This window comes from Sinohyriopsis cumingii, chromosome 2, assembly GCF_028554795.1.
Source record: "Sinohyriopsis cumingii isolate HCF-2022 chromosome 2, ASM2855479v2, whole genome shotgun sequence".
Classification (NCBI taxonomy): Eukaryota; Metazoa; Mollusca; class Bivalvia; order Unionida; family Unionidae; genus Sinohyriopsis; species Sinohyriopsis cumingii.
In genome coordinates, this window is record NC_142962.1 from 76,672,447 (window position 1) to 76,699,814 (window position 27,368).

The following is a 27,368-nucleotide window of genomic DNA, read 5'->3' on the forward strand; positions in this document are numbered from 1 at the left end:
TAGTAGATGGCAGGCATGGACGACTTCCTCCTGGGCGCGGGCCGAGTAAGTGAATTTTAAGGTCACATCCTATGTGTAAATTAACTGTATAATGAGACCAATTGTGTAATAAGTCTTAACTTACCTTTGCTGGGCCCCGGGTGACTGAGCGGTCTAAAGCGCTCGCCTTTACCGATCAGTACCGTCCCATCTGTGTCCGCGCGGGCTCGTGTCTCGGTCTCAGCCAATGTGAGTATATGAAAATGTTTACTAGTAGCTTCCCGTTGGTATGTGGTTCTTACCGGGTTTCCCCGGGTTCTTCCTTCACTAGTTATACTGGCCGCGTGAGAAACGACGTTTGTTAAATTTAGAAAGAAAAAAAAAAGAAAAAAGAAAGAAACAAAACCCCAACCCCTCAAACTCGGGGCCCCACAAAAGTGTACACAAAATGGCATCGAATAACTTGATAATCAGACGGAGAAAGTTTATAGAGGTACATAGGGAGTATTTTGATGGAAGGCACTGACGTACTGTTCAATAATAATAATAATAATAATAATAACCTTTGTTAAACAGCGTAGTAATATTCAGAACTTTTTTCTAATACCCATTGTATAGTAGATAGTTCGATAGCAGAAACGTTTTCTTTGCAGCATTCATGGTGCAGATTATTTCTTCCCCAAGAAGACATTTAAGGCATCACACTACTTCTACAATCCCCTTTAATAATGATAACTATATACTAAACGAAATACAAGCTACGGAATACTTTATCATGGGCAAAGAAGTCTGCTTCCAGTCGATGCACATGTAAAATATGAACAACACAATGACAATATAAAATGTTAACATATTACAAACAAAATTTAATCGATAACTAAATTATTCATCTTTCAGTACTCAGGTACTGTATTTGGTCGTCATGTTGTGCGACTTACCAGAACATTACAGAGATCCTCGAAATAAGTTGTCTCGTCCTCAGGACTTTAATGTTTCGTCACCAGAAACACCTGACATGATTAGATGCCTAAAATAAAGAATTTTCGTATAAAAATCGAATATGCATTGTCCTAAATAGTGGCAAGGAACGAAAGAGAAGAACGACAGTTATCCCCCGCCCCAGCACAAACATGTCTGCAACATCGTGATTACTTTTACTCAAGTAGTCTTGTCGCCACTTGAAATTTATCAAGATATCGTATGATACACAGCACCTGCTACATCCGTTTTTTTCCGAAAAATAAATTTAATTACATTTTCAACAGAAAACAAAGAATAGGACAGACACGCTTTGTATGCGAGAACACGAGAGAGAGAGAGAGAGAGAGAGAGAGAGAGAGAGAGATGAAATAAAACTTAGCAGTGAAAATTTTTTGTTTTATTTTAAGGGGGGTGGGGCTTACTGTTAAGTCATATGCTAAGAAGCTTGAGTAAACGGGTGACCGATTACTCGAATGAATGAAAGATTAAACGAAGGAAAGAAAGAGGAAATAAAGACATCACGTGTTTGTATATCTGCAACATTATGCGTAAAACTTACATGATTTGCAGCATATTCTTTTTAGATCGAGAACATGGATTGTGTTGATGGGAATATTTTTAAAGGTTAGACATCTGTACACCCTTCACATAAATAGTGTGTTTAAAAATCACGAGTAAATAGTTCAGTAACCTGCCTAAAACAGAAAAGTAGATACGAGCATCAGAGAGGACCAGGGCAGCGGACAGGATTTGTGGACCCTAGGAAAACGTATCCAATAGGCCCCAATGAATCACAAATGGAAACAACGGTGGACCCCCTAACCGTTGTGGTCCTGAGGAATTTGTCCTACTCTGTCCGCGGTCCTGGATAGGACTTACAAATTTGTATGATCCATTTCTGAAAGGAAAGGGGTCGGTGGACGATTTTCGTATGTGACCAGAATTACAATTTCTTCAAATCTTCGTGTATTTAAATGACTCTTCAAGACTATATACTCGCGAAAACATGAGGACTTACAAATTTCTTGAACCGCTCCGGTGGCCTAGTGGTTAGAGTGTCCGCCTAGGATGCGAGAGGTCGTGGGTTCGATCCCCGGCCGAGTCATATCAAAGACTTACAAAAATTGTACTAACACCTGCCTCGCTTGGCGCTCAGCATTAAGAGGTTAGTGTTATGACTGGTTGGCCTGGTGCCAGGGTAATGTGACTGGGTGGGACATCATGCTACATGTCTGCGGCATGATGCCCCAGTGCTAGACATAATTATAAACTGTGACACTGCAGACATCGTAGCAATATGACTGAAAAATTGTTAAAGCTACGTTAAAAATCCAAATCACACACACGCACACACACACACACAACTCTCTTTGTTGCATATAATTAATTTCATAGTGGATGGATACATACAGGTGAACACAGCATTATCAATGCCAGCGTAATCAGATCCCAAGCCCAATCCGAGAAGCCACGCGAATTACACATAGCTGATAGTACTGTTAGCAACTGGTCATTGCAAATGTATCGCAGGATGAGTTAACTCATCATTATTATCCATATTTTTTCATGGAGTTAGCAAACTGAGAGAGAGAGAGAGAGAGAGAGAGAGAGAGAGAGAGAGAGAGAGAGAGAATAAATTTCATAGCCAATCCAATGTATCATAAGCAGTTTTGGGATTCACATTCATTCCCAGTTAATTTATTAAGTAAATGACAAATCTTTGAGGAATCTGCTAATGTATGATGTGCCGCCTTTGGTATTCATTGTTTGCTGCTAATTAGACAAGTTGTTTATTTTCGGATTATTCATTACCATGCAGTCGTAAGAGTGGGACGGGCGGAGTTTAGATGAGAATCATGATGCAGTAACATAAAACAAAAGATACTCATTCATTTTTAAAAATACTTGATGAAAACGGACATTTCAACTATTATACTTGTGTGCTGGCATATTATTTTATACTACCATCTGCGGCGATCTATAATGACAAATGTTCTATTCATGGAAGCAGTGTAGGTCACTCGAGTTGCCCTACGCCAAATGCGCATGACCGTACCGGATCCGGCATGGGAGAGGTTTGGCCAGCTAAAAATAGTATCTGAAAATGATCTATTCAACTAAAACCAAACCACATTCCAAACAGTGTGTCTGTTATTTAAGTGAATACGGCCATAAGAACCCACTAGGCTAGGCGACATAAAGTTTATAGATATCCACAGAGAAACGAAGGCACTAAAGTGCGAATTGAAAATAGGCGAGTCGTTCTGGATTAATACAGTGTTGCGGCGTGTGGGTGGCAAACATGAAGAGAGCATCTCGAATGCATATGCACGTCTAAGCTAGATTGATGCTAATCTAAAAAACAAAAAAAAAATATCTGCTACATTGTATAGTTGGTTATACTTGACACAGATTCATGGAACAGTTCCAGACAAGAATTTAGTGCGGTGTTCTAATGTGCCCATTGGACAACATGCCAATTTCAAGGCAAATAGAGATATAGATATCTTTGCTGTGGCTACTCGGAATTGGAATCGATCTCATAACGCAAGAATCTAGCGTAAAGGCTACAAAAAGAGGACCCCCGGACTGTCATGGTGCCATCGAGGTAGGTGGATATAAGTTCTTAATGCTAAAACCATTGTAGTTTTCTTTTGGGTGAGTCAGACAGAAACTGAGGGATAGTCCTACAATGTAAGACATAGCACATGTTGGTTTTGTTTTACGCCCAAAACATAAGTATCAGCGTCAAGGTCTTACATGTAGGACTAACTGGTAAAGGGATAGACATGACTTATACCGACTGATTTCCAGGAATGCCACCTGCCGTTTAATAAGTGGAAGTGCTGGCAGTGGTGTGTAAGTTGTTGTTGTTGTTGTTGTAGGGTTTTAACGCCATTTTTCAGCACAAGATAGGCTATAAATGGTGGAGGAAGAACCACAGACCCACGAGAAGCTACTGGCATGCTTTCTCAAGTATCCACATTGGTCGAGCCCGATAATCTAACCCACGCAGAGGTGAGATGGCAGTGATCCGTAACGGTCAGCGCAGTATGAAGTCAGTTATTGAAACACGCAAGCACACAAATATACTTTCACATAATTCTGTAGATATGGAGAAATTGATTGGTATTCTTGTACTTGATTTTCTGAAAATTTTAAGATAATTTAGAGATATACCATATGCCACATAAGAGAAGTGTGTGTGTGCGTCTGTGTGTATGTGTGTGTGTGTGTGATTTGGATTTTTAAACCTATTTTAACAATTTTTCAGTCAGATCACTACGATATCAGCAGTGTGGCAGTTTATAGTGTTGTCTAGCATTGGGGCATCATGTAACATGATGTCCCACCCAATCACATTAGCCTGACACCAGGCCAGCCAGTCCTAACACTAACCTCTTAATGCTGAGCGCCAAGCGAGGGAGTTGTTAGTACCATTTCTATAAATATTTGGTATGACTTGACAGGGGTTCGAACCCGCGACCTGCCGCATCCGAGGCGGACACTCTAGCCACTAGACCAAAGGAGTGGTCCCTAAGAGAATTAAAAAAAAAATAGTTATTCCGGAAAGTGTATCACAGAAACCGTTTAAATGGGACATAATAGTGATGGTGTTGGTGGTGGGAGATCTCACTGGTCAGGCACGAGACTTTGATTAGTACTTGCTCATCTGTGTTAATGTTGAGATGGAATTCATTCATCCTTGTGGTCACTCTAGACCAACAAGTAGGTCTCCGCTTTTTTCTTCTTCTGACACCAGGAAATAAAAGAAAAGACCTACGTCTTGGTCTGGTGGTTACACCAAATAAATCGATCATTTATTGGGCCACACATTCTGTTATCGATGTTTTATTATTGTATATGTCATGCAGAAGAAATAGCAGCTAAGTACCGTTCCCAAAGAGACACCGATTCAGCTGATCCGGGCGGACTTTGTCTGGTATCAATTCCGCGACCCTTGGATTACAAGTCCGACGCTTTACCAACTGACCTACCACAGCTCTTCCCTTGTTGAGATCCTATTTATGAACTACCGATTATTGCAAATTATAACAAAGTTTATTAGCTGGTCAAGAGCAAAACGAAAAGGATTAAAGTGTCTGTCTGTATGTCTGTCTGTCTGCATGGAAAAGGCGTGTCACATGTTTGTGGTGGTAATCGTTATCTAGAGGACGATCGCCCACGGTGTTATTGCCTGGATCGAATGGATAATAAAATATGAAATTAATGGATGGAGTAAATAGAGAGCTGCGCAGAGATATAGATAGAAAAAAACGGGCCCCCTTATATCAAATATAACAATTTAATCAGATAAACAAAATGAAATTGTGCAAGACATCTGAACGATACACTTCTATTACAGGGGGCGCTCACCAGTTATTATGTACTTTTGAGAGAGCAGCAGAGGGGGCGAACAGACCACTTGTCTGAAACGTCATTTGCTTAAAATATAAGCTTCTTCCGAAATAAAAAAATAAGGCCACTAAACCAAAGCGTCTAACCTGACCGAGAGTTTTTATCGAAATTTGTGTTACATACCGGAGGTCCCGCCCCCTCTGCTGCTATCAATTTATCCAAAAATTTTATCAAGTCCAATACGATATCTTGTTCTAGGATCATGTAAATTTATTGTTATAAACCCGTACTGGGTTGATTGTGCTTGTGAAAAGAAATTTCTGAATTTAATTATATCCATGTCACCGCTACACCAAGTTTGATGAATATTTTGCAACGTGTGCGTATCGACTCCATTAAACATAACTAAAATATTACAGTTATATCTGGTCACTTTTGGTATCTGTGTGTATCGCTGAGTAACATAAATCACATCAGTGTTTTTATGTCTGCCACGTGAAAAATTATAGCAGGATTTGATTGCTTGTCCAGCATCACATCATCGTATACAACTAAATTATTAATAAATCCGTCTAAAACATCAACGCTCGGCGCTTCATCAATATCGGTTATAAACTCGATAACATCGTTATCTTCGTGCAGTAATCTTACGTTTTCATTAAAATCTTTAAATACATCATAGCATCTCTGATCATCAGCTGATGGAGCTACTAAATACAACTTATCCCACTTTACCATCTCATTATCAGATTAAGTAATAATTGCGTCTTACCCGATCCAGATGGACCTATTATTATCATTCCGATCGAATTTGGCAACGCAGGATGGTGTTTATCTGGCTCTTGTTTTCGTGTTGCTGAGAAATCAATTATATCCATATCATAAATAATATGAATCTATATTGTTTACGTTGTAGAGGTAAAACTCCAACTAATGATCTATCTACTGTTACAACAAAAAAATAAAAGAATAGCATATGGTGGAAGATGTGCAGTATGTAACAGAAAAAAGTTTTCTTTTTTACCCAAAAAAGACGGTGGTGATATTGCTGCATTAATGTCAAAATTCCCAGGAACCCCATGGGCTAAATACCCTGGAGAAAAACATCTACCAGGATATAATTATTGTGGTCCTGGTATTCGATTTGATATCAGGCTTGACAATCAGGATGAACCAAAACCAGGTGAGTATCCCACAAATGATATTGATAAAGCATGTCACGTTCATGATGTGGCTTATAAAAATAAAGATCTACAACATAGGCATACTGCAGATGTGAAGTTGATTCATTCGCTAGATTCCATAAAAAATAAAAATATCAGAGAATCATTAGCTAATTGGTTAGTAAAATCTGCGATGAAAGGTAAACTCGTATTAGGAGCTGGTAATTAATTATAAATGGAATCAATTTATTATAGTCCAAGGGGATACTGGAGGGGTAGAGCAGCAATTAATAAACTCGCTGATGCAGCAGCAGTTAAACATTCTGCTGCTAAAGCGTGGTTATCCAAACAAGCAATATGGCAAATTTACCTACCATCACCGAAACGAATTCAGTACGCACATTTCGATGTTAGTGTTCCTAATGAAGTTCATCGAGCAGATATTCTGTTTTTACCTCATGATACGATTAAAGTACGTAGACGTCAAATAACGTACAAATACGTGTTAACTGTCATTGACGTTGCAAGTAGATATAAAGCAGAACCATTATCAACGAAAACATCATCTGAAGTAGCCGGTGCGTTTGAGCGAATTTATCAACGAGGACCATTACGATGGCCACAACTATTACAGGTTGATCCTGGCAAAGAATTTCTTGGTCCAGTATCATCGTTAATGAAGCAACATAATGTCAAAATCAGACGAGGACACACTGCAATTCATCGTGATCAGGCAATTGTTGAACGATTTAATCGAACACTTGCTGAGCGGTTATTTGGATATCAATACGCGAAGGAATTCATTCAAGATAAAAGATCTCGCGAATGGGTTGCAAGATTACCAAGTGTGATAACTGCGTTAAATAATGAGATTACTCGAACAACCAATATGAAACCTATTAACGCAATTACCAAAAAAAATAAAAAAATACCTGTACAACGACGTGATTTTTCAGCGCAGCCAGTACTGGGTAATAATACTGTAAGATATTTATATGAGCCCGGTGAACTTGAAGGTGGTAAAAAAAGAGCGACTGATCCTATTTGGAGTATTACGACACACAAGATATCTAGCATAACAAGATCTACTGGTAGACCCGCAATCTACAGATTGGATTCAACTGCTCCTCAACGTGGTTTTACACGTGAACAATTGCAGGTGATTCCTGAAGATACATAATTACCACCGCAATCACTTAACTAGCACCCGTACGTCGATTACACTCAAGACAGGTCAACATCGTGTTTTCTCGTGTATGGCCAAGATGGTTATCTTTCCTCTCTACGGTAAATTGTCTTGGATCATTTTTCAGATACCGCCATAACATTATACAATTACAACTTGCACAGTGATTATTCTGCTGTTGTTTCAGCGTATTAATAAATTCAACGTCAAGATCAAAGTCGCGTTTATTTTTTTTATCACACTGTTTATAACCAGCTAATTTTTTTCTTATTATATCGCTGTCAGTATCATCATCATTGATCACTGACTCGTTCATGATAATCCTTCGTAGCTGAGATATTCTTCTGACTAGAGACACTGCGAGATAAACCAAATTTGACCACTCGATACAATCATCGACGATCCAAACAACTGTATCAGTAATAGTTCATCCTTGAGATGAATGAATCGTCATCGCGTATCCTAGCGTCCACGGGGATTTATTTGTTTTTAGCGCATCTTCAACAACACTGACATAAACTGTGACAATATCATTTAATACTAAATTCTGTTTCTCGATCTGTCCTGGTATATCAACATCAATATTCTGCCGCCGTGTATCAGCTGGTCGATAACATAACGGCACTGGCAACGTTGGAAACTTTTCTTTATGTAACTGAAACAACAACTGCTGAAGTGTGTCTCTGACCATCTTTCTACTTGCAACTATCAGATCGTTTGGTCTCCACGTTTGCAGAAAGTCTTTCATGGGTGTTTTTGAAATTATCCCACGCATTACTTCACATTGAATTTTATTCGGCTGTAGTCTGATTAATTTTTTTAACTCACTTAATTCTGGATCAAGTGCTCTATGATCATCAGCCACTTCTTCGAAGTGGTCAACAAAATCTTTCAGCGAATCATGTGGAGATGGTCCAACAAAAGGTGGTGGTTGACCGTGATCGCCACACATTATCACAGCAGTATTTCTTGTTAATAACCAATCAAGAAATGTTTTTAATGTTTCTAACGGCACAGTGCATATTTCATCCCAAACGATAATCCTCGGAATATATTTTTCTCCCATCCTCGAAGAAGTCCATGCATCACCCTTCCATCGGAAGAAGCTGTGATAAATACACGATTGTACTCCTCGTTGTTTGATCTCTCGCGCGAGTCTATGTGTAGGAGTTAAAACGATCATATCTGAATTCTGAAATAGTTCGATCGCTCGAGTGGTTTTACCAGAACCTTCAGGTCCATTTAGATAAACGGTCTTGTGTCTGGTTATTGGATCATATACCGATGGTGCAGACAATAGTTTTAATGGCTGATGTTTTTTTACAGTAAATATCTTTAACCGCAACATCAGCGGATTCGGAATAATCGAGTATGTTTTCTTTTTTGTTCTCCACGAACCCCACGTTGCACAAGTATCGATATTTAGTTGTTCTAGCAATCCTGAGTATTTTTATTGATATAAAACGAATCCGTAGCAACTCTGACAGCAAATTTAGAAACCTTATTTATCATCGATAATAGATTTATCGAAACATATGCGAGCATTGAGGATCTTAAATGAGTAAACTGCGGTGACTCACCGTCCATGTAGCTCACAATTGTACCTAGTTTATTTCCATTTGGCAAGAAAGCTGTTTCTCGATTTATAAACGTGTTGCTACTCGTTGTATCAGCGATTATAAAATCTAACTCAGCATCGTCCATGATCAATCTTGCGCAGTGTCGTTTATGATCGTATGATCCTCCTTGAGTGAACTTGCCAATTATTTTTCTGCCAAGATCTTTCGTAATTTTATTCTCGTAATCTGTTTTATCCGGGTTTTCATCATCAGAATACTGTTTTTGTTGTGGTAACCAAACTTCGGTTTGTTTCCGATATGATATAATTGCTTCGTTTACAATCAATGATATTAACATCGCACAATCAAGCATATATCGTAACAGTACTATTGGTACCCACGTTTTTTCTGAAAAATGTTTTCCAAACCAAACATAACAAATTAGATGAAGACCCATAGCAAATTCGAATGACTCGATACAAGCGAATCCAGTCAGGTCAAAATCCGGTAATGGTCAATTTATTGATACTCATGTCATTTCGTGTGTCGGATGACCGAATCTTTTAAAGTATACAGAACAATCTCCCATCCCGAAAAAACTTACGGGATAACACGCGACCATATCAACCGAAATAACATCTCTGTGATCATATGTAGTATTCCATAATCCACCGTGTCCGTATTCGACACAACTGGATATTATGTCATTGAGAAAATCAAATCTAGTTGGTGTCCACGAATTTTTCTTTCTAGCAAAATGAGCCACAACTGACGGAACAGTAAAACAGTTGCTCAATAGTTCGTCAGTATCATCAGTATATTGCAGTGCAAGATTTTTCATTTTCTCGTGGAGAAGATCATTTCGATAAATAACGCCATTAGGTCGTACAAACTGATTAAATTTATTTTTTTCTTCCATACATGATTCGTCGTTAGAACTCTGAAATAGCCATACTGACACAGTATCGTCTTTACTTATTTCGTTGAAAAAATCAAACATATCTCCATGGTAAATTTTAACAGTTCGATTTCGTGGAAACACTGTTACTGAAATGGCCCATGCATTCGCGTTATGATCAATAATTTTAATCGAAGCTCCTTTTGATTTATATTTTGATTCATATAATATTTTTCCAGTTATCGTCGCTACGGTTATTGGGAACTTTAGTTTTTTTCTTAACTCAGCCACATCTTTGATTGACGCCCCGGTATCTTTAACCATTTCTCCCCACGTGTTTATTATTTTACGTTTTTTATCCGTTAAGCCGTTTCCACGAGTCGAAACGGTAAAATGTTCTGTTACTCGTTCAGCCACACAGTTTATTTTGGAAAACTTCATCGGCGCCAGTTTATCAACGTTGGGTTTTTCATTTATCACATAGATTCCATAAATAACTGCTGTTACAGGATACGCTCGCTCATAATACGTTTTGTCAATTTCAGTCAATAGACCTGGTTTGGAATCTTTACTTAGTACGACAGTTTTTTCACCCTTGTCACGGATAATCCAATTACCTGTTTCTGTTAGCACGACAGATTTTATTCTGAAAAGATATTTGCGATTATCAATGTAGTTAATGATATTTGCTGCTCGTTCGTCATTCATCGTAGCGTCGATGACACCGTTGGGTATAATCTTGAACGTTGACCATACATGAGATGCACCATCTGTGTGAAATTCTTTCTTGGCACCGTGAATTTTATTAATCAAACTTTTATTTTTTGGATCAACCAGATCTCGCATCGGTAGGTCGGGAGATATTCTGTCGAGATTAAATTTATCTGCGCTCCAGGGCTTGATTTTGGATAATCTATCGAACTCGTTCATATTATATTTCAAACAAGTATTTAAATCAAAAATATTATGTATAATCTCTCGATGCAAATGGTTGATGATCGGTTCATTGACTCCTTGTAATAAATCCTGTGAAAACGAATTCTGCGGACAAAAATTGCAGTGCGTTCACCGTGGAAGCTTGGGACCAATACCGTGCCTGCGATTTGGTGTTGGAGTACGAGGCAAAACACAATTATGCGCAAATTGTGGTGGAAAAAAATATCGTGAGCTTAAAAAATATTATGATAAAAAAATAATGACAGTGACAGATCTATAAAATCCGTAGAGGACTATCTAAATAAGTTTTCAGGCAAATTATGATTTAAACAAATACTATTATTATATAAATGGAGCAAAATATGAACAACGAGTTTGTAAAGCATCCTACAATAACAAACTACGAATCAAATCGTGATGGCGTGATTAGAAATTGCAGGTTGAAGAGACCAGTTGGTACTGTTATTAATACCGGTTATATAATGTTTGGTGCTGGTAAGAAAGGTTATTTCTGTCATCGTTTCACATACGAGTGTTTCTTCGGAGTGATCAAAGATGGTCTTGTAATCGATCACATCAAAGGTGTAAAAACCGACAATAATTTATCCAACCTTCAAGCTATTATGCAGAGTGAGAATAATTCACGGGGAGGGACGGGTAAATACTCAGAAATCCCTAGATCAGTTAAATCCTTCAATACAGAGACTAGCGATGAAATTATATTTCAATCAATGAATTGAAATGCGAAATACTTTGATATTAACTCGCGTGTGGTAAAATACGTCGAAGAAAATATAACCAAATCCACTCGTTCCAAAATATATAAACAAAAAATTATTTTCTGTTATTGTTAATGAGATAAACTATCATCTTTAGCAAGCAATTACCTCAAATTATATTTATTAACTATTGTTTAATTATTTATTTTTTTGTCAGAAATTCCCACTCGTATACTACTGAGTTTTCGACTTGAGCGAAAGGGAGATAATTCTGTAAATATATTTCTCCGTAGATTTCTGATTTTTACGGTCGTAATTAGTCAATTAACCATCTACGTCGTAATTAATATCAATAATGTGACAAGTAAAGGATATTTAGGTTTATTTTTAGCTTATAAAATAGAAGAATAAATGTATTTTACATCGTACAATATAGCGAGTTTTTTTTATAAATCTGTTATGAAAAATCGAGGCAGAACACGCTGTTAGTGCAGATATTTACAATCTGTTCAGAAACCGCTGTTATAATGCAGAAATATTTAAACCGATCTGTAGGTAACTATAAAACGTTTGATGGTGCAGTGGTAGGAGATGTACATATATTTTTTCAGACTCGATTTTATCAAGGCAGAACACGCTGTTTGAGTGCAGATATTCACAATCTGTTACGAGAAATCGAGGCAGAACACGTTGTTACATTTATATATTTACACTCTATTCAGAAACCGCTGTTTTAATACAGAAATATTTACAATCTATTCAGAAACCGCTGTTTTAATGCAGAAATATTTACAATCTATTTAGAAACCGTAACTATATAATAACTTCTGAAACGTATATTTGTTAGATGGTTCGATTGCTCAGTTGATAACGTATCGGACCGTGATACTCGAGGCACGGCGATCGAGTCCCATGACTGACAACTGTCGGTGGTTACGCTTATTAGCGATTTGTATAATTAATTGGGGCTCCGCCGAAACTCAATAGAAAAAAAAACACCCTTCCACGTATCCACCAAGTGGTGGGATACATACTTTTGTATCACCCACGGGCTGATTATTGGTGTGTGTGTTTGAAAAAATCTATTGAGCGTAGAAAATAGCCCCGTATAGTCCTTAATTGTTGTGCCGTCCTTAATTAAGATTTATGTTTGTACTGTCCTTAATTGTTGTGCCGTCCTTGGTGTTGTACTCTCCTTAATTGTTGTGCCGTCCTTAATGTTGTGCTGTCCCTAATGTTGTGCTGTCCTTATGTGTGCCGGTTGAATTTGGCAGAATGCGATGGCAAGCTACGAGTTTTGGGTTGCATTGTCCTCACCAAATACACCCTCTTGAGCCTCAAGACTGTTGTTTGACTGGTTAGGGGTTCTCATAGGGGTTTGTGTTTCGTGTGCCCACTGAACTCGTAGAATGCGATGGCAAGCTACGCGTTCTGGGTTGTGCTGTCGTCATGTTATCCTCTAAACTTACTAGATTGCGATGGCAATCTAGGAGTTTATATGGGGATTATGCCCTTGAACTTGGTAGAATGCGGTGGCAAGCTACAAGTTCTGGGTCGTATTGTCCTTAATTAAGTTTGTGTGCCCTTGAACTTGGTAGAATGCGGTGGCAAGCCACAAGTTCTGGGTTGTATTGTCCTTAATTAAGTTTGTGAGTCCTTGAACTTGGTAGAATGCAGTGGCATGCTACAAGTTTATATGGGGATTATTTTGTTTTGCTAATATCAGTGATATTAAAAAATAGAATAATATATCCGATGAAAACTACATATCAGAATAAAAAAATATTTCAGATTATAATAAAAAATATTTCTGAATAACGATTGATGGGCATAATTTTGAGTACCAACCACCCCATCAAAACAAATAATCTGATTGATTTACATGATTTTGAGTATCATTTACCCCGTCAAAACAAAGTCTGATTGATTTACAAGATTTTGAGTACCAACCACTCCATCAGAATTAACAAACTGATTGATTTGCATAATTTTGAGTACCAACCACCCCATCAATTTCTGAATAGATATAATATTTCTGAATAAATAAAATATTTCAAAATAAAATATTTTTGAATAAAATAATTTCTGAATAAAATATTTCTGATGAAAGTCTTAAGACAGAAATCATTAAGATTTCACATACAGATTCACAATTAATTCCTCTCCCCGCAGGTCAATTAAGCATCCGAGGTGGTCTATGAACTTAAAATTTATTCGTGTTAACATATTATTATGACACTGCAGATATACAGGATTGGTTGGTACTTGCACGATCAAATACACAGGGGAATGTGAACGTGTATAAAATGTATCCTTGTTGAGCCTGATTTGATTTTCCAAGATCTATTTGATATCTACCATCGATCACATTACAAAAGAGATTAACCGCGATTGTCGATGTTATATTAACGATTCCTGGTGAAATATGTCTGCCGCCACCATATGGATCATTGCCATATTTGAGAACAAGCGGAGATGGGGCTATTTTTCTCCACGATTCGATGATTTTATGAAAGTTCTCATTGATAAGATCGTTGAGTGATTTTACTAGTTTGTCGATATTAAATCCTGGTATTACAAATGTTGGTAATTGTTGTTCAGTTATTTTGTAATGATTGAGAAACAACTGTTTAAGGGTCATTGTTGTACGTAGTTTTCTATAATGATCAAAGAAATCATCACCGTAGTGAATCATATTCCAAATGACAGTTTTATTGATGTATCTAAGATCTGATATAACCTGATTTAGATGTTTTATCGTCTCAACGATTTGTTGTTTCACATCATCATTGTTGTATTTTGTGACGTCAGAAAAGAAATTTCGTAGTTTCTTGATTGATTGTCTAAATGCAGAATTAACAGGATCGAAATATGACTGAATAAATCCTTCATTGATGATTGGATTCATTTTATCATCATGGGTATACAAATGCTCTATTATTCTAGGAAGCTGTTGACCATCAGGAGCAACATTAATTCTTATAATTCCAGTCTGTCTCCATGGGTATTTGCCTCGATATTTTGGAGTTGTTATAAATTTCTTTTCATCTGTAATGAAATCATCCCGACGTGGTTCTGGTGGTCCATGATATTCTGGCGCAATATCAGGCCAACCTAGTACGGATCTTATCGATGATTGATAAATATCAACGACGTAATCAGGAGAAAGTATCTCAACCGCAGAAGATAGCGTCGGCTCATGAACGTTAATTGATATTTTTGCTTCTTTTCCGGTTATTGATTTTATTCTACGCGGAAATTCATCGTTGATTTGTTCAATCTCATAACTGCCAGTGGGTATCCCAATAACGTTCCAGTCAGGTGTTCCATCATCTTTATTTTTATTAGCAAATACAAGCGAATTATATGCTGGTTTACCATTAAATTATTTCGATCTGATGTTTGGCCAACTGTAATATACTCGTAATTCTGCCAGTGCGATTTCTTTTGCTGGAATCGTAGTTGTAAAACTGACATTAAATTCAGGATTAGTCGAACTTACTGAGATCATCGCTGTTTTTGGTGGAGTTGTGTTTGTCACGATCTGCTGGAGTAGCTCTAGTGCTGTCATTATTTAATATATTTGTACCTTTAATACCATCGCATTCGTGATATATTTTAATCATTTCTGTAAACTCAAAATCGGAGATGATTCCATCATTAAGTCTCACTGTTATCAACGAAGATAACTTAGAGTATGCTACCGTCGCTGTTTGTAATTTTATTATGTAATCGGATAATTTTTTATTCGTGCAAGTACTTATCTTTTTTGCAATGATATTGAGCACACCTACAATTGATGTTGTAGCTGAAATACAAATTGTTACGGCTACTGGCGCCATCATTGTTATCGTTGGTAATAATACGCCGGTGGACACAACAACAGCGGATACTGAATAAACAATTACGTCTACGATAACTAATCGTCGGCGATATTTCTTTATTTTTACTGTGTATTGTTCGGCTCGATTTTTTAAGTTCAGAATAAATATTTCTTCGCTTCCTTTATTTAGTATGATAGACACAACTCCAGAAAACTTGTCGGTGGAATGACGCCATGGGTACGTTGTGAAAATCTCGAATTTTGCAGCACTGAACACAGACAGCCTGTACACATCAGTGACTGTTGCGGTATATTTAATAGTTTTATTTTGCTGTGACCATGTTGCGAATCCAGATGATACTGTGCATACGATATTGGTAGTATGCCCAGGAGTTATTCCGGCTGAAATTTTAATCGGACTAATTTTGTTAACGATATCGGGAATTCCACTTACGACATCTTCGAGTGTTTTTTTAGTTGTGTCTTGGTTAGTTTTGATATCAGAAAGTTTTATGTCAACGGCGTGCGGAGTGCCGAAGAATTTATTTATGGATTTATCGGTTTTTTTAAAATTTCTTCGAAATCTTCCCAAAGCGCCTACGTGCACATCATACTCGGCCCGCAACGTGGATAATTTATCATCTACGTTATTGTAGTAGATAACGTCTACATATATCTTTTCGTCGCAGCATCTTTGTCGGATGTTGGATCTTTTAACACTATTATCTTGTTTCCCTTCATGCTGAGTTCACCTGTCATTATGTCACCGGTATTTTTTAAGCGATTAGCAACACTTTTTGCAATTTCATCTCTGATGGTTGTAAACGATATACTTGAATCCCTGATTCTACCGCCGTCAGTAAACACAGGGATGTTATCCGTGACCGCACCGAGTACTCGTCGAACTATATCATTCCATTTGATATTGCTAGTTTTTAGTTTTCCGTATCGGTCCTGAAAAACAACAACTTCATCTCGGTCAACTACAGCCAGGTTCATAATATCAGCGAGTTAATCTATAGTCGTGTACTTCGACAAATCAATGTCATCGGATTTTTTCTTACTGGTAGAAGAAGATCTTCCGTGAATATCAACCATTATAATTTAAGATCTGTTTAAAACGAAGCGGTTACTTGTATAATCATGCACAACTTTATGAGGTGCCGTGGAGGACTTTGATTTTGCGTCGAGTACATTAATTACTTCACTGCCGCATATTGGCGGATCCGTCATTGTTTGTGTTGGTAGCCTTGAATACCAAACCGCTGCGTGAAGTGGAGCGACATAATTGATAAACTCACGAGGTGGAGCTAACCCATACGAATGGAACTAAACGATTCCACGTGGATCAATTGCGTATGCGGTCCAATGAGTACCGGGTCCTGAATTATCATCAAGATTAATGATACCCGTTTCAGCGCTGTTTGGTCGGTACGGCAATTGATCTCGCATAAAAACACCTCTGAAGTTTTTTATTTTTAGTTGTTTAGCAGCATCAAGCAAATCAAAATTTGATGCTGGAATAATTAACGAAGTGATCCTGGAAGCCTCAGACCTCTTCCCCAACGAGATCCCGGTAATCTTAATCCGGTCCCTCTTTTTTTTAATCCTCGCCCTGTTGCTTTCTTTAATGCCATTTCAGCAGCGGCTCCAACAGCACCTAATGCGGCTGCTATGGCTACGGCAGGTGCGGCTGCGGCTATTAATGCTGGAATAGCTGCGAGAAGTGGAAAAATACCATCTCTTTTAACTGAATCTTTAATCTCGCCCGCAGAGAGATTAAGTTTGACGCCTGTCTTTGATTGTTTAGCGCTGTTGAAATGTTTAAGTTGACGTTCTGATAATGATAAGTAATTTTGACCGCCCGTGATCTGATCTCGCTTTAGTGATATTTTCATTCCGCAGTTTTTTGCTGAATTTGATTGAAGGTTTTTAATCTGACCAGGAGTCAGACTGACACTAACGTGATGATATGGCATTTTATGATTATACTCGTGTTTTTAAATAACGTGATTAAAGATTTTCCACTGGTGTATCAATAACCCTCATTCGTCCACCAACACCCTCAAGCAACATTGATTTGTCGCTAAATATAACAGCAACTGCTCTGTAAGCACCATAAATAGCTGGTGGACCAACTACGGCAACAGGAGGTTGTGTTACCTGAGCTCGAAAGTGAATATCAACGACAGATTGTCTAGATAAATCAAGATGTTCCAACGAAAAGTAATAAATCGGATATAATGTTGTAAAATCTAGTTGTGATATTTGCAGACCAGTATTTATATTTTGATCGCGTACCATAAATGACATCAAACGATGATATGCACGCGCTAAGTGATTTTGATCAAAATTTAACAATATATCTTCAGCTGGTTCTTGATGTCCATTTATCCGCAAAGAAACTTCATTAACTCCAAGTTTGTCAAATATCATATGACTGCGTGTTTGTAAACTCATTCGCGCAAAATCCTGAAAAGCAACAAATATATGTCGTGGTGCCGACACACCCTGCTGTGAAGCTATATGCCATGTAAATAAACCATTAACAGAACTTTGGATACTGTCTGTGGTCACTGTCAGCCATGATAATAATGATTTACCACCTGAATCCATAAAAGAGAGTAATTTTTGTTCCTCAGCAATTGATGGAGTCATTACTGGCATTCACAATGAAAGTTTTGTCAGTATTACTTTACCAGCATCACCAGCAGGTCTCCAGAGTGCATCATCGTTGTTAGCTTTTCTTACCAGTGCAATTGTATGTCTAGCCCCGAAGATAACTTTTCTAATATTTCTACAAAATCCAAATATATGGGATAATGGAATCGCGCATGAAAAATTTCTACGATTACCTCTTAACATCGATCGTCGTGATGAAAATCCTAAGTTGAAATCTGGATTAGCACCATGAACAACCGGCCACACATCAGCGTCATTGTTATCGGCATTGTTTCTTGGTTGTCTTATATTATACTGTCTGCTGTCTGGGTGGTCAGAAGTGTCTTTGGCGAACATCATTGTCGGACCGGCTGATCTTGTATAATCATCTGAATATCTTGCTAGACCTATTATCGCTGTGGCAACATCAACGTCTTTTTGAATCGATTCAATATTTCTTCCATCAGTCATGTATGTGGCACTGTCAAACAACGCCATAATACCGTTATTGACAAAACCGATTCTAACATCACCTCCGTACTCAGTATCATCTGCTTTTATAATTTCACCTTCTACTTCAGTAAACGCTTCGGCGGGTAAGAAATATCTACTTGTATCCTGAACTTGTAATTCGATTCGACCATGTTGATCTGGTTGTCGTGCGTCATAAGAATAAAATTGATAATCGCGTGTTGATTCGTCTTTAAGAACTGGTGCGTCTCTATCAAACGCCAGATCGGATACACGTTTGAACATCTATTATAACTGCCATGATCTAAATCATTGTCGCCTTGACTTGCCAAGGACACGAAGACCGCTTCCTGCTATTAAACTTGAAACTACATTTTTTTCTGCTTCTTCAGATAATTCCGCTAGTTTTTGATTTGCGGCTTGATTTATTATTTTACTAACATTTGCGGGCATAACTTCAGTGCTGGCCAGTTTCATTGATTGCTGCAGTTTTCTTCGTACTAATCGAGCTAGTCTGTCCTTGACTGTCGAGAACGCTTTACTGGCAAGATTACCAATAGCGCCAGGAATTTTATCACGAACAGCCTATATAGCCTTCAACCCTAATTGTTTTGCAATCGGTATTGCTTTTGGAGCCATCCTTCTAAATAGACCCTGAACAACATCACCAAGTCCATCTCCGTAAATTGTTTTGTAATTTGGCAGTCGTGAGTTTACTACCCTGACCATGATCGGTCAACGTTGAGCAGTGTGTATAATCATTTTTATATACTGATTAATTAATTGTTTAGTCGCTGTGATAATCATCAGCAATTTCATCAATAAGAGAACGATAAATGCTAAGATCCATAATACTGCCTTGAAATAATCTTCGACAAATATCAGATATTTCATTAACAATTTCTGTAGAATTATTTCCAGCTCGTTTTCCTCCAGTCAGTATTTCTAGTCGTTCCACGTCAGAAAGAACATTGTTAGGACAGGCAATAAGACCACTTGCCTGAGTAACCAAAGGAAAACCGCTTCCAGTAGCGCCAGGAGGATCATCACCAGGATATCTTTCTTCACCCAGTGAACGTAATTTCTCCTGTTGTTTAGTTTCCATAGCTCTAAATATTTCTTCTCTTTGTTTCCATTTTTCTTCTACTTTTTGCTTTATTTCTTCTGCCACCTGTTTCCTTTTCTCTCTAGATGGTTTCAACATCTCTTTCTGCGATGAAGAAGATTGTTGTTTTTCTGCATTATATTCGTTTATTTCTTTGAAAAAATTATCATATCTTGGATCACTAGATGAAGCTTTACTTTCATTGTAATATATACGAAAAATCCATTTGTACCAGGTTTCATGATATATTTTACTCTTAGGTTTATATCCATATTTTAAATATTTGTCTTTTACTTCCGAGTTATCCACGGCAAACTTTGCTAATGCACCGACGTCTTCAATATTTCGTATATAATGAATGCTTTTACTGGCAAATTTATCACTCAGTGTAATTTGTTCACCCTCTTCCTCTTGTCTTGGTTTTGATTCAAGACTTTTCATTTCATCTATGTCAGCACGAACTCTGCCAATACCTTCAAGTACTTCACCATAAGGTTGTACCGCAGCTATTTCGGTTGGGAGATCTCGTAAAATCTTTTTTATTTGTTTAGTTCGTTTTGCTGTCTTTTCAGTTTGTTTAGCAGTTTGTTCTAACGGAGGAAGTAAACTCTCGGTAACTTTTGTAACAGGTTTAAATAACTGTTCTGAGCCTTCTGCAAATTCAACCTGTGCTTCTTGACGTTCTTGCAATTTTTGTCTAACAGAGTCACGAACAGGAATACATTTCTTTATTGCTTGTAGTCTTTCTCGAGCTAATCTAGCGGTGTGAGATTTACTAGCCGGTGGCATTTATTAATATGATGATGATTTAATTATAGCAGCAGAGGGGGCGGGACCTCAATGAGACGTCCGGTGGGTAAACACAAATTTCGATAAAAACTCTCGGTCAGGTTAGCAGTGACCTTATTATTTTTATTTCGGAAGAAGCTTATATTTTAAGCAAATGACGTTTCAGACAAGTGGTCTGTTCGCCCCCTCTGCTGCTGAGAGAGTGACGTATGTAAGGTCAAGTTGTTTACATTTAAAACATGCGCAGTAGAGAGAATGTTGGCATACCTGTATGCTACAGTAATGTAATGTGGATGATATTTCTTTGGATATTGTACTTTTGGAAATTATACATGATCTAAGCACACTGCTGACTAAAATGACTGTTCCCTTGTGCTAAAAAAAATCAGCCTGAATTAGTCTAAAGTACACTATACATAGCAGCTATTAAAATAGGGAAAATGAATTTTGCCAGACTAGACAATACCAGCTTCTGAAAGTGCAATGAATGAATTACCGAATATATAAAATGTTAAAAAAGTTATCGGCTCTTTTTTTTTATACAATTTACCTCTAAGTCCATGAAGTGAAAATGACCAAGTGGAGCTAGCACTTTTTTTAAAGGTGCACATCTGGAGTAAGGCCAATCTGTGTACTCTATAACCCATATTACACCCATCAACCATACATCATAATAAAGGGAATTAAAGGTTCTTTGAATTATACATAAGATATACAAAGTGCTTTTTAAACAGCCAGTAAAACCAGTGAGGAGAGTCGGGGAAATTCTTTTTCTTAAAAATTCTAACCTATGCAAAATACGAAATTGTAGAGCGTCACCATAATCTTCATTACCAAAAGCTATTTCGAAAATGCAATTAGCAGTTTTCTAGCCCCAGCACTAATCGTAATACGTTACCTAAACACATTCATCAGTTTAACTGGCTATGTGTCACGCTGACCCTGCAACACTCACTCCGTTATATGTTGCCACAACATCTAACCAAATTCACACTGTTACAAGGTTTAACGACCCATCAACACAATCTATGTTATTTAATGTTAAGTAAGTTTAGATATTAAAAAGGTATACAAGACACATATAAAGGCTAAAACGGGTGCGATTCTGTAAAGTCTTGAACCTTCATTTTTAAAAATATTTACAGTATAAACCTTTATGATTCACAGGATTTAGTGATAGTCCCAAATGTAATGCATTTTATTAATCAGCAATAAGACAGATTAATGTCTGTCAGAATGCTGGATTCTATACTTAAGTCTGGATGAAACTTTTATTGGTGAAATCCGGACCAAAGGTGACTTTTTTCTGTGTACATTATCCTTTCTCGTCCAGCACGACGGTCTGGATTATATACCCGTTTTAACGCTTCCCCCAATCAACTTCAAAAGAACACATATCTGTTTACAATTAATCAGTTAAATGGTAAACATAAATGAAAATGAACATAGAATAGTTTTTGTAGTAGTCTGCGATATTATTCACTCAAGCACTAATGAATGTATGAAGAAAAGGGGTTAACCGCACATTCTCTCATCTAGTCCCTCTAAAACTGTGTGGACAAATGATGTGGGGTACATATGTGGTGGAACTGTTCGGTGGTGGTGGACCTGTTTGATGATGGTTGAGGACTGGATTACTGCGATAAGACGTAAGTTTGAGTTTTTGTCGTGATAAAGACTCCACCTCCATGTTTTCAACGTCCCACATGATCCCCGATATCTTTTCTTTAACCTAACAACAGCTCATAGCTTCACAGTTTTCGTCGATGTTGGAAATGCGGTGACCGACTTACCGCTATTTTCTTTTCTTTTTAGGTCTCACTGGACAGTTTATCCGGTGAATTTTCATCCCGCAATGACCTATTGCAGAAAAATGAGAATACTTTTGCACTGAAAATACAAATAAAAGCAAACTAATGATTTTTATAGAAAGCATGGATGTACGATTTTGACTGTGGCAATCAGGTTGATTCCTCATACAACTAGTGGTTTTTATGCTGAACCAACATTGCCACCAACCCCTCCTTTTTACATTCATTTTTGACAACAAAAGATCTAATTTGAATATTTTCCGGTGACAAGGCAGCTGACAGCTAAAAGAATCAGCATGTGCCTTATGCATGAATAAAGTTCACTAGTACTATAACAAATTAGTATACTTTTCGTCATTCATTAAGCCACGTTACAGATTTACTTCCGTGTGAATTTATAAATGCTAGGCTTATGATACTTAGGTTCATGCCTTCTACCTAAAAAATGAGAGAGGTGTCAAAATACGAAACTATCCAGTGAGACACTTATGTTTAAGGCAGATATCCAGGAGTGATCAGTTAATTTGCTATAACATTGGTCTGGGGCAAAACAATATCCACAGATAATCCAGTACAGAATGCCACAGTTGCCGTTCAGCAGCAAAGGAATTATCACTCAGGCTGGACTGCAGTCTGCTTATTTTCACAGAAACTATTATCGTTTCCAGTTCATAGTTCTAATTACAGTCGAGTCAATATGGTTGTTTAGCGGTGGCCCTCGCGTGACGTCACGAATCACTATGTCATATCTAAACATAGGATGTGGCTGCAGTTTCGAACAAACGGATAATACTATGGCGGGCAGGGGTTTGACACCATTTCTCAGCGCAAGATTGACCATAATAATCTTACAGTATAACTAGTGAATGAAGAAACCAGAAAAACCGTGGTACGAACCACCAATTTGTGGGACCCTACTGGCAACTTCCTCACATATCCACATTGATTGAGCCCGAGGCTCGAACCCATGCAGACAGAGTTAAGACACTAGTGATCCGTAATGGCAAACGCTTTAGACCACTAGGTCACAAGGGGCCCCTTCTGTCATGGTAAAGAATTTGATCATGAATTATAGCGAGTAAAGAGCTCACGACCGTTTAAATTCAGCTGCGTATTGAAAATAATCAATTTTCAAATCATTCATGCAGAAATATTCCGTTGTCATTTATGATTTATCTTTCGGCTTTCGTTTTAAGAGAAAAAATACCAGTTCCAGGAATATATGTTCTTTAAGGTTTACCGGTAAGCCAGATGTGATCACATTTCAACATAAAAGATAAGATAATTTTATTGATTTTCCGTATACGACAAGCTCATAGTCAATTCAATGCACAATTCATATACAATTCTCATATGCATAAAAAACTGAATAAATAAATGAATAAGGGCGATAAAAACAAAGATAAGTCATGTAGCTCAACTACAAGCGTTACGTCATAATGAGTGGCTTGAACTGTGTCTTTGTGACGTCATACATTTAAAAGCCGCTGCACTCAGGTATCAGAAGAAAAAGCTGTTCCAAGTCGTGATCAAAGAGAGATGTTACCGAAAAACATGCAAATGTTAATAATGCATTTATTTTTTATTATTTAAAGACTCATAATAAACTGCGACTGAAGGTAAGATCAACTTGCACTGCGGTCATATCTCGAGCTGCTCACCAGGCGGCGCTGTTGCTTTTCTCAAAACGCCATAGCCACAAGAAGTTTGGAATCAGCCATTTTCTTACAGAAACATTCGTTCTTGTCTTATTTTTAATGGGATACTTAGAAATAGCGTAATATAAAGAACCGTTAAGATTTTACCCAGGAAATCTAGCATTTTTATTCTTAACTTTTAACCTTTTTTTCTCCAAAATTCAACGGAGAAAGACTGAAATGACAACTCAAAGAGAGACTGACCCTGGGATCAAACCAGGTACCCGCAGAATTATTGGGGATGGCTGGGCGAACATGTAGTGGTCAGCTATTATGTTTTACGGATGTAGGCCGAAACATTGGTAGAGGTGATTATCAATGTGCGGGCGCCCATGGATCAAACGGTATGTGCAGGCAATGGCATTGTTTTAACCTACGTCATCTGGAGAGCAGTTGGGTGAAATCCGCGTTGTTCTTTTCGCTTGCACTACATTGAAAACTCCCATAAATTTTTTTACATACGGGTCATGTATGCGCATTTACTCATTTTAAATGATATATAAATTGTTCTTTAAAATTTAAGACTAATTTTCTTTAACCGGTCTGTTAAATCCTGATGATTGAATTATCTGCACCTTAACTGTCATCAAGAAACTTCCAGTCGAAAAATTATCGATTTCTGTAGTCTTTTAAAATGATGGCCATGTACTAACCATGGGTCAAGAAAAGAGTACTTCGATTGGAATCGCACAATATAGGGTAGTACGGATTTGTTTAACAATATGCATAGCTTTCATTGTGACATCACAGCACGCGACATTCAGTCGTGATTGGAATGGTTCACACCTGTAGGTTTATTTCGTCCAAAATTGTTGGCGTTCTTTAACATTGATTTTGCCTTTTCCACTTTTCGGAGCGTCTAAATAATGACCTTCCAAGGAATGTGGATGTATGAGAATTCAAATGAAGCGAATGCTTGCCACTTAAAGGTATGTTGAATCAAATTCTAACAAATGACACCCATTACTGAAATAGTCGGTGTTGAATGACTACTGTACTTGACCTGTGCGACATTTACTATAGAAAGTGATGTGTTACAATGCATGATGCGAAATGGAGACTGAAAGTGAACTTCTGTTTTCTTTTTTTTGTTTTCTTTTTTTATTATATAGTTTTTGTTTACAAAGGATTGGAAACTGAATATGTTTGTATGAGTGAAATATATGTAGCTATATGCACATATAAACTGTTTCACGCAATTTGTACGCTTGCTGTTAACATGTACGTTGAATGATGGTACAATGTGAACTCGATTCCCACATACCTGGCACTGTTTGAAAGCAAAAATAAATAAATAAATAAATAAATAAATAAATACATATATTAACAGATTTCGAAACTGTATTTAAAATACATTGAAGGCCGCCGTTTTGGCTACCATTTTTGCATGTGATTTTAGATGTAAATAATGATACATTATAGAGACTTGAGTGCCACTGAACTGAAGGAACACGTACAGTACAGCGTAAGTTCACTTGATTTGGTCTCCTGCGGTCCCTGGTTTGATCGCAGATTATAACACGCTCAGTTATAAGTTACCGTGCATCAAAACTGATCATTTGATTATCTGTTTGCCCAACCATAAAAACAACTTAATACAAACTGAGCTGTCGAGAATACGTCGTATTGATTGTGAGAACTTACTTAAATAATCGACGTGGAAAAGAAACGATTTTCAGTTTAGATTAATTTATGATCAACACGTATGCTTTCTCCATGCAATACATTTATTGTTTGTCCATTTAATTTTTCAGATAGAACTGAGATGGCAATAGCCAGATATAAGAACCAATGACAGATCATGGTTGAAGCTATAATGTACTTCTACATGCTGCATCTACTGACCTTTTTGACCCAGATGACATCATCAGTCACGATGAGCTATAGCGAATCAAGAGTTGGAAACAGTGTTTCTTGTCAAAAAGTTTCAGTAGGTAAACATATTGAAATTTACATCTTGTCTATAAAAAAAAAACTTCACACAACAAACTTTTGTCTTTACACTTGGGAACTTGAGAATTATATTTACAAAAACATTCTTGCGCAGCTTTGTTGAATGATGTATATATAATGGTCGTTTCCATAATATAGATGATAGTTAACGAACTTGTAAAGTGTTTAGAATACTAATTTCGTTTCTTATATCAAATACCATTAAACTTAAAAAGCCTAAAGCAACCATAATAATGAATCAAGTTGGTTAGACCGTCAGTATAACCAAACCTGCTACTCCGAATCTTTGGCATACCATATGGTTGCCAACACTAAAGAAATATTTAACTTACGATGCTACGAGCTTTATTTATTTGGAATCATTGTATATTTAGAGAATATTTTGTTATCACACCAGAATTTCACCAGAAGAATTTAATACTGAACTTAAATTTAGGGCTAGAATCCAGCGATCTGATTGGCTGAAATGTAAGTCTGACTCAAGAGTGACCAATCACATATCTAAGTCTGAAGTTAATTGTTTTTAAAATTACGTCGGTTAAATTGGGGCCAGGTCTGAGCTGTATTCTGATTAATGTATTTTCTGTTGTTATACAGGCTGTTGTGTGTTTGATCGACAGCGACTCAGTGAGCCAAGAAGATATGAATTCACTTGACATCCCGTGTCCTCCACCTCATCAGTTCATACAGTTTTGTGACACAGATGTTGGGCATCCATTGACTTGTAAAATAAAGTTACATGTCATGAGATATTGCTATGAAAAATATTCCCACATATATCCGGCAAAAGTCTGCATAAACTGTTCATGTGACGACCGCTGTAAGGAAGTGAGCGCCTTCATGATTCAGAAAAGATTTTTGGAGTTTACGTCATATCCGGCGTATTCATCAACAACGTCCAAATCTCGTTCATCCACGTTTTCATTTGGTATTTCAACATCTATTACTGATCTGAGTAAAGTTACAGATTTATCTTTCGCCGCATATTCTACTGGAATTTTAGTGACAGAAAATGTAACAGATATATTGTTGCCTAGTATAAACTCAACGTCGAGCGACAGTAATTGTACAGACATCAGTGTGACTACGCTTGAGGCAAAAGAGCAATTTACCCACAGCCAGCAGATTGCATTAGAGTACCTTATAATTTTACCAGCAGTCTTTATCATTGAAGCCATAGTTCTAGTATTAATGTAAGTATCAAATATGTTGTCTTTTGACGTTCTTCCATATAATCCTTCTTTTTTCTTTCGCGCCGTGTGTATATGTGTGTGTGTG

The 27,368-nt window shown here is 37.4% G+C and overlaps 1 protein-coding gene across 5 annotated transcripts in view; it reads left to right on the forward strand.

The window, feature by feature from the left end:
* The first annotated feature begins 2,808 nt into the window (after positions 1 to 2,808).
* LOC149805224 (uncharacterized) overlaps positions 2,809 to 27,368 on the forward strand; it is a 52,847-nt gene continuing 28,287 nt past the window's right edge. Inside the window, exons 1-5 of one of the 5 annotated variants that reach the window (XM_089948633.1) lie at positions 2,813 to 3,568; positions 19,657 to 19,812; positions 22,169 to 22,278; positions 25,892 to 26,067; positions 26,688 to 27,283. In XM_089948633.1, the coding sequence (XP_089804759.1) occupies positions 25,939 to 26,067; positions 26,688 to 27,283 (725 nt within the window). In that variant the 5' untranslated portion in view covers positions 2,813 to 3,568; positions 19,657 to 19,812; positions 22,169 to 22,278; positions 25,892 to 25,938. Of the gene's footprint in view, positions 3,569 to 19,656; positions 19,813 to 22,168; positions 22,279 to 25,891; positions 26,072 to 26,687; positions 27,284 to 27,368 lie in introns of all 5 variants that reach the window. The other 4 variants (XM_089948636.1, XR_016418349.1, XM_089948630.1 and 1 more) reach the window with 4 other exon arrangements.